An 8036-nucleotide genomic window follows, 5' to 3' on the forward strand; every position below is an offset into this window, starting at 1 on the left:
TGTCGTAGTAGTAGTAGTAGTAGTAGTAGTAGTAGTAGTAGTAGTAGTAGTAGTAGTAGTAGTAGTAGTAGTAGTAGTAGTAGTAGTAGTAGTAGTGGTGGTGGTGGTGGTGGTGGTGGTGGTGGTGGTGGTGGTGTTGGTAGGTGTGGTAGTAGTAGTAGTAGTTGTAGTGGTGGTTGTCGTAGTATTAGTAGTTGTAGTAGTAGTAGTAATAGTAGTAGTAGTAGTAGTGATGGTGGTGTTGGTGGTAGTAGTAGTAGTAGTGGTGTTGGTGTTGGTAGGTGTGGTAGTAATAATAGTAGAGGTAGTAGGTATAGTAATCAGCATGGTCAGAGGAGGAGGAGAGTAAGAGTCTAGTTTGCTAGAGTAAGCATTTCAACACTAACTTATAGCAGTTTCCATTGTGCAGTGGCAGAATGACCATACAGAGCTTCGCTAGGTGATCTATTCCTCCTGTGAATATACAGTGGAATTACTTGAATAATTGAGTCGCCTTATTTGAGATCATTAGTGAACCATTGGCTATGAGAATCCAGACCCTTAGATCATCGCAGTGTTCTAATATTAAAGCGTGGCTGGTCAGACAGGCAGAGAACAGTGATGTACAGGCACAGGGCTGAGTTTAATTGCAGACATAAATGGGAAATGATAGTGTGTACACATTGTAATCGGGTTTCACTCTGAGACACACCCCAAAACACTTAGTCACATGGACACACAACACACAGACACACACATAGCATATCAACTGCATGAATAGATACTCTATTTGCCAGGTCAATTAAAACTGTATTTACAAGGTCAAATATTTCCTCATTGTGGCTGTTCCTCATTGTGGATGTATATAATGTACAAGACTTGCATGTGCACTCATCATATTGTCATCCAGATGCTCAATTATTTGCCTTCAGTAAACTCTGTTTTTGCCACTCATCCCCTTATATAGATCTTCACACAAATTCTGATGGTCCATGCATGTGGTGAGAGTGAATCTGTACTGTAGTTATGCTATGGTAGCATTGATAAATAGGTGCCAGGGAATTTTACTTCCTGCAATTACGTTCCCACCTGTGAACTTAAGAGTTCACGTCTGGAATCAATTATGGCACTTTTCCCACAAAAGTCCAAAACGTCAGCGTTTTGTAACTTATAGCATTATGGCACTGGTAGACACTGTTCAGTACTAGCTACGTTGTTATTGCTGCTACGACCACTATTATTACTACTATTGCCTTACTTCCATACATAAACTACCACAGTACACGGTTACACCACTACACATTCGTTCTGACACAGTATCATGATATCATATTTTATGGACAAGTATATATTTGATTACCCCAAATTGAGATGAGGATAAATATTCATGATGTCAGGTTGGATCATCGTCAGGGCTTTCTGTCCGTAATGAGGTTGAGAAGTATGCATGGCATGTGCCCACGTCGGGTCGATATTATAATGACATATGGCAGAGCAAGATGTTGACCATCACATACGATTAACGATTTAGAGGCATTTTTCCATTGGTGAGGTACAGCCTGATCCTGACCTTTTCAGAGAAGCTTTTAATTGACATACTGTAGACTGTACACTGAAATCAGCTGTTTAGACAGACTATCTCTAGTGTGAATGTCAGTCCGTCTGAAATGCCTATCCTGATTGCTCTCTTGCATACCTGTATCCTTTACAACAGCTACATGTTATGTTGACTGAACTATTAAGGTAGTTGTCATAAAGAATACTACCTCCATGTACTGAAAAAAAGGAAAAAAAGCTTTGTTTTTTTATAATACATGTTCACTAAATATGTACGCCGTTGTGACGCTGGAAAATATACAGGCTGTTTTTTATTATTTAATAATAATTTAAAAATATATATTTCAGTCATAGATAACATATTTAGGGCTTTCCAAAAGACCAGCTTCAGACGCCGCAGCAGAGCGCTGAGAGCAGACCAGCCTAGGCCTGGCACTTTGACAATACCTTTTGGATGCAATTATCTGCTGAGAGGCCGTGTGTGGATTCGTTTTGAGCATGGAGGGACCCCATCCCACCTCAGAACGCTTCGTCAAGAGCCCACAGACAACTTGGAGATGCGCCCCATGCCACAGGCCTTCCATCCCATTCCAGGCCTCACTCCATAATGGGCCCAGAGGCCTGTGGGTGGCAGCCTCCTCCACGGAGGGAGTAGAGAGAGGAGCGGAGTGAGTCCCCCTGCCTGGGCCTACTTGGCGTCTCTGTCCCACAGCCAAGCCTCAGCTCAGGGAGAATGCTTCTCAAAAATACTAGCACGTATTCTGTGCTTTCCCCTGGAAAGTAGTCCTTATATGCACCCTGCTTAGCGTACTGCATAGCGTACTGCTCATATCAAGATAATGGAATATATTTCGGATGGATTATGGCAAAGGAAGAAGGCGAGGCAATCTGTAAAGTAAAACAAAAGCGGGTCACTGAAGAACCTATTTCCTCATTGTGGCGTAGAAACCTACAGGATGTATATAATGTACAAGACTTGCATGTGCTTCTTGATTTCCTTCCATTTATTATAAAACGTTTTTTTTTACCCCTTTTTCTCCCCAATTTCGTGGTATCCAATTGGTAGTTACAGTCTTGTCTCATCGCTGCAACTCCCGTACGGACTCGGGAGAGACGAAGGTCGAGAGCTGTGCGTCCTCCGAAACACAACCCAGCCGAGCCGCACTGCTTCTTGACACAATGTCCGCTTAACCCGGAAGCCAGCCGCACCAATGTGTCGGAGGAAACACCGTACACCTCGCTACCGTGTCAGTGTGCATTGCACCAGGCCCGTCACAGGAGTCGCTACAGCGCGATGGGACAAGAACATCCCTGCCTGGCCAATCCGGGCGACGCTGGGCCAATTGTGCACCGCCCCATGGGTCTCCAGGTCGCGGCCGGCTGCGACAGAGCCTGGATCGAAACAGGATCTCTAGTGGTACAGCTAGCACTGATATGCATTGCCTTAGACCACTGTGGCACTCTGGAGGCCCCTGCTTCTTGATTTCCTGATACCCAGGATTCTCCAGACATCTTTACACTGACACTCCATCCAGATTGATTTAGTAACTTTCCCTATTCAGATACATAGAGTCAATGAATGTTCTTCAGTTCACTGCCGGTGCTGAACGTGTGGTATGAAGTGAGCGGTTTAGTTGTGGCTGAACCTGGACCTTTGAATACACAAAGCTGGGTGCACAAATTATATACAGTGTTGCCAATACTGAAATAGGAGATGCCTTCAACAGGGGCCATTCAAGGGTAAAAATCTGCCTTGCTGACAAATCTGGTGAACGTATGTAAAAATTATCCACCATCATCCAGTGGAAATGAGATCTCTTTTTGTGATGATCATTGATGTTGACTTGAAAAACCAACCTTGTTTCATGACTTTTTATGAATTTATCCCATTGTTTCAAACTCTTATTATCCCAGATAATTGAACCCTTCTCTCTCTGCAGGATTCTGACGTGCTCGCAGAAGAACCTCATGTCGACCCAAGGCATCAGCATTGTGTTTGGCCCGACACTCATGTGGCCTGAGCTGGACTGTGGGAACATGGCGGTCAACATGGTCTATCAGAACCAGATAGTGGAGTTCATCCTCATTGAGAGCCCAGAGATCTTCGGCCTGCAGAAGAATTGATAGGGACATTTTATCTACAGCTATGGATGAAACAGAGGACTTACTGTGCATAAAGCTTGGAGCGATTTGCTAGTATTACTGTAATATATTATTAATAGGGAGGATGTACACCTTATGTTAAAGTGTTAGTCATTTAAAAAGGGGATATAATTTATATTTTATTATAAACTGGGTGTTTCAAGCCCTGAATGCTGATTGGCTGACAGCCGTGGCATATCAGACTGTATACCACGGGTATGACAAAACATGTATTTTTACTGCTCTAATTATATTGGTAACAAGTTTATAATAGCAATAAGGTACCTCGAGGGTCTGTGGTATAGGGCCAGTTTCCAGGCACTCCGCGTTGCATAAGAACAGCCCTTAGCCTTGGTATATTGGCGATAGACCACACTACCTCGGGCCTTATTGCTTAACTATATCACTATTCTTTCTGTCAGTTTGAACCCAGTAACTAAACTGTATTTGGTGAATTTTGCATTAGTAAATCCATAATAGTAAAGGACTGTATTTTGTGCTCTGATTCGTCCATTGCCTTTTACAGCACAGTTATCATGAAAGAAGTACGCAAACAATAAGTGATGCTATGTTGAGTTGTTTGTGCATACGTGTGCCTGTGTGATGCATTCAAGTGTTGTTTTTATTCAAGTCTTTGAATGAGCATCATCCTAAATATCAACTCCAAACTGCAGCCGTCTGTGAGTATCTGTTTTTTTATATTCTATGCAAATGGGGCCTGTCTCAGACACATTTGGAAATTAAAAAGAAGTCTTTGAATACGAGCACTGAGTTTGGTTTTGTCAGATACGTTGTATGAAACCACAAGCACATTGGAAAAAGTCTCCCTTTCTCCTCCAATTTCAAGATTCAGTTTTAGGGGTTAAACAAACAAACAAACAAACAAACAAACACACACACACATGCACACACACACGCACGCACGCACGCACGCACGCACGCACGCACGCACGCACGCACGCACGCACGCACGCACGCACGCACGCACGCACACACACACACACACACACACACACACACACACACACACACACACACACACACACACACACACACACACACACAGGATGAGATGATTACTTTCAAGTATTTTCTATGACGAGCGACCACTCATAAAAACATAACTAATGGAGCTGTTCCTGAAATAAAGCAGTCAATCACAGTGTAAATGAATGGGAGGGATAGCAGAGGAGAGAGGAGCAGACACAGCATTTGTAATTTAATGGTGATCACAGGACCCATGGCATATGTCTGTCAGCTCCTATTATTCGGCCCTGCTTCTCAAAGCACAGCTGCAATTAAAACAGGCGCCCTAATCTAGACTTGTGTAATGCCATTTAAATGTGTCCCTTTTAAAGTTCACATCATGTCCCCATACTGTACACGCTGAGACCCTTATTATATGTGCTTGATACTCTCTCTTAAATATTTGTGAAGAGCAGGTTACTGGGACCTGATAGAATAAATGATAAAATAATCACATCTGATTTGTATTGTGTGAATTGAGCTAAATATCAAAGCCATCACACATATCGTTGCCCACAAGTACAGTAGTTCTCCTGATGTTTGGCAGAACTTTCTCATTTATTATTTCAAATTCTAAGAGAATAATTAATTCCTGGATCTTTGATGAGAGTCATGATAAGGCGTTAATCTCAGATAAGACTTTGTTCACGCTTTTAATCAGTAGGCTTGTTTTGATTGGTCCAGACTGATCCAAAGCTGGTCAGCAACACCACTTCTTCATTGGTCTGGGCCAGAGGGAGGGTGGGCGAATCAGCACCCTCTGCTGGTCACTAAAGGAAAAGGCAGTGTCACCCACACACAGGTGTTCCCCATCTCTCTATCAGAGCACAGCTGCTTCACCCTAGAGACCTAGAGGCCTAGAGACCACATGAAACATACTCCCTGTCTGGTCACAGTATGTGTTCTCCAGGAGCAAAGCGTTGTTGCTCTGAGAGCTATTTTTGACTTTAAAGACCGGACAGGAGATGCATTGTGAGACAAGCAGGTAGGTCTACCGACAATGCGGATTTAAAACCAAAGGAAAATTGTTTTTGGGTTGTCTTACTATAGTTGTGGATATTTCAGCCTGTCTAAATATCAGTATGATGACAACTCAGTAACTTCACCAACAACACAACTGCAGCTGTCCAGGTGTGCTAAATCAACTGTCATTATACCAGAGAACATCAGCTATCCAGGGGTTCTAAATCAACTGTCATTATACCAGAGAACATCAGCTATCCAGGTGTCCTAAATCAACTGTCATTATACCAGAGAACATCAGCTATCCAGGTGTCCTAAATCAACTGTCATTATACCAGAGAACATCAGCTGTCCAGGTGTCCTAAATCAACTGTCATTATACCAGAGAACATCAGCTGTCCAGGGGTTCTAAATCAACTGTCATTATACCAGAGAACATCAGCTATCCAGGGGTTCTAAATCAACTGTCATTATTACCAGATAACATCAGCTGTCCAGGGGTTCTAAATCAACTGTCATTATACCAGAGAACATCAGCTATCCAGGGGTTCTAAATCAACTGTCATTATACCTGAGAACATCAACTATCCAGGTGTTCTAAATCAACTGGTGTTACACCAGAGAACAGCAGGCATCCTATATCAACTGTCATTATACCAGAGAACATCAGCTATCCAGGGGTTCTAAATCAACTGTCATTATACCTGAGAACATTAGCTATCCAGGGGTTCTAAATCAACTGTCATTATACCAGAGAACATCAGCTATCCAGGGGTTCTAAATCAACTGTCATTATACCTGAGAACATCAGCTATCCAGGGGTTCTAAATCAACTGTCATTATACCAGAGAACATCAGCTATCCAGGGGTTCTAAATCAACTGTCATTATACCAGAGAACATCAGCTATCCAGGGGTTCTAAATCAACTGTCATTATACCAGAGAACATCAGCTATCCAGGGGTTCTAAATCAACTGTCATTATACCAGAGAACATCAGCTATCCAGGTGTCCTAAATCAACTGTTATTATACCAGAGAACATCAGCTATCCAGGTGTCCTAAATCAACTGTCATTATACCTGAGAACATCAGCTGTCCAGGTGTCCTAAATTAACTGTCATTATACCAGAGAACATCAGCTGTCCAGGTGTTCTAAATCAACTGGTGTTACACCAGAGAACAGCAGGCATCCTATATCAACTGTCATTATACCAGAGAACATCAGCTATCCAGGGGTTCTAAATCAACTGTCATTATACCTGAGAACATCAGCTATCCAGGGGTTCTAAATCAACTGTCATTATACCTGAGAACATCAGCTATCCAGGTGTCCTAAATCAACTGTCATTATACCAGAGAACATCAGCTATCCAGGGGTTCTAAATCAACTGTCATTATACCTGAGAACATCAGCTATCCAGGGGTTCTAAATCAACTGTCATTATACCAGAGAACATCAGCTATCCAGGGGTTCTAAATCAACTGTCATTATACCTGAGAACATCAGCTATCCAGGTGTTCTAAATCAACTGTCATTATACCTGAGAACATCAGCTGTCCAGGTGTCCTAAATTAACTGTCATTATACCAGAGAACATCAGCTGTCCAGGTGTTCTAAATCAACTGGTGTTACACCAGAGAACAGCAGGCATCCTATATCAACTGTCATTATACCAGAGAACATCAGCTATCCAGGGGTTCTAAATCAACTGTCATTATACCTGAGAACATCAGCTATCCAGGGGTTCTAAATCAACTGTCATTATACCTGAGAACATCAGCTATCTAGGGGTTCTAAATCAACTGTCATTATACCAGAGAACATCAGCTATCCAGGGGTTCTAAATCAACTGTCATTATACCTGAGAACATCAGCTATCCAGGGGTTCTAAATCAACTGTCATTATACCAGAGAACATCAGCTATCCAGGGGTTCTAAATCAACTGTCATTATACCTGAGAACATCAGCTATCCAGGGGTTCTAAATCAACTGTCATTATACCTGAGAACATCAGCTATCCAGGTGTTCTAAATCAACTGTCATTATACCTGAGAACATCAGCTGTCCAGGGGTTCTAAATCAACTGTCATTATACCAGAGAACATCAGCTATCCAGGGGTTCTAAATCAACTGTCATTATACCTGAGAACATCAGCTATCCAGGTGTTCTAAATCAACTGTCATTATACCTGAGAACATCAGCTATCCAGGGGTTCTAAATCAACTGTCATTATACCAGAGAACATCAGCTGTCCAGGTTTGCTAAATCAACTGGTGTTACACCAGAGAACAGCAGGCATCCTATATCAACTGTCATTATACAAGGGAATGGCAGCTGTACAGGTGTACTAAACCAACTGTCATTA

The 8036-nt window shown here is 42.4% G+C and overlaps 1 protein-coding gene across 3 annotated transcripts in view; it reads left to right on the forward strand.

Moving 5' to 3' along the window:
• The window catches only part of LOC120063734 (rho GTPase-activating protein 15-like), a 58115-nt gene extending 53673 nt beyond the window's left edge, over positions 1-4442 (forward strand). The window contains exon 13 of one of the 3 annotated variants that reach the window (XM_039014030.1): positions 3477-4442. In XM_039014030.1, the coding sequence (XP_038869958.1) occupies positions 3477-3660 (184 nt within the window). In that variant the 3' untranslated portion in view covers positions 3661-4442. The remainder of the gene's footprint in view (positions 1-3476) is intronic. The other 2 variants (XM_039014029.1, XM_039014031.1) reach the window with 2 other exon arrangements.
• Positions 4443-8036: the final 3594 nt, after the last annotated feature.

This window comes from Salvelinus namaycush, chromosome 19, assembly GCF_016432855.1.
Source record: "Salvelinus namaycush isolate Seneca chromosome 19, SaNama_1.0, whole genome shotgun sequence".
NCBI classification, from domain to species: Eukaryota; Metazoa; Chordata; class Actinopteri; order Salmoniformes; family Salmonidae; genus Salvelinus; species Salvelinus namaycush.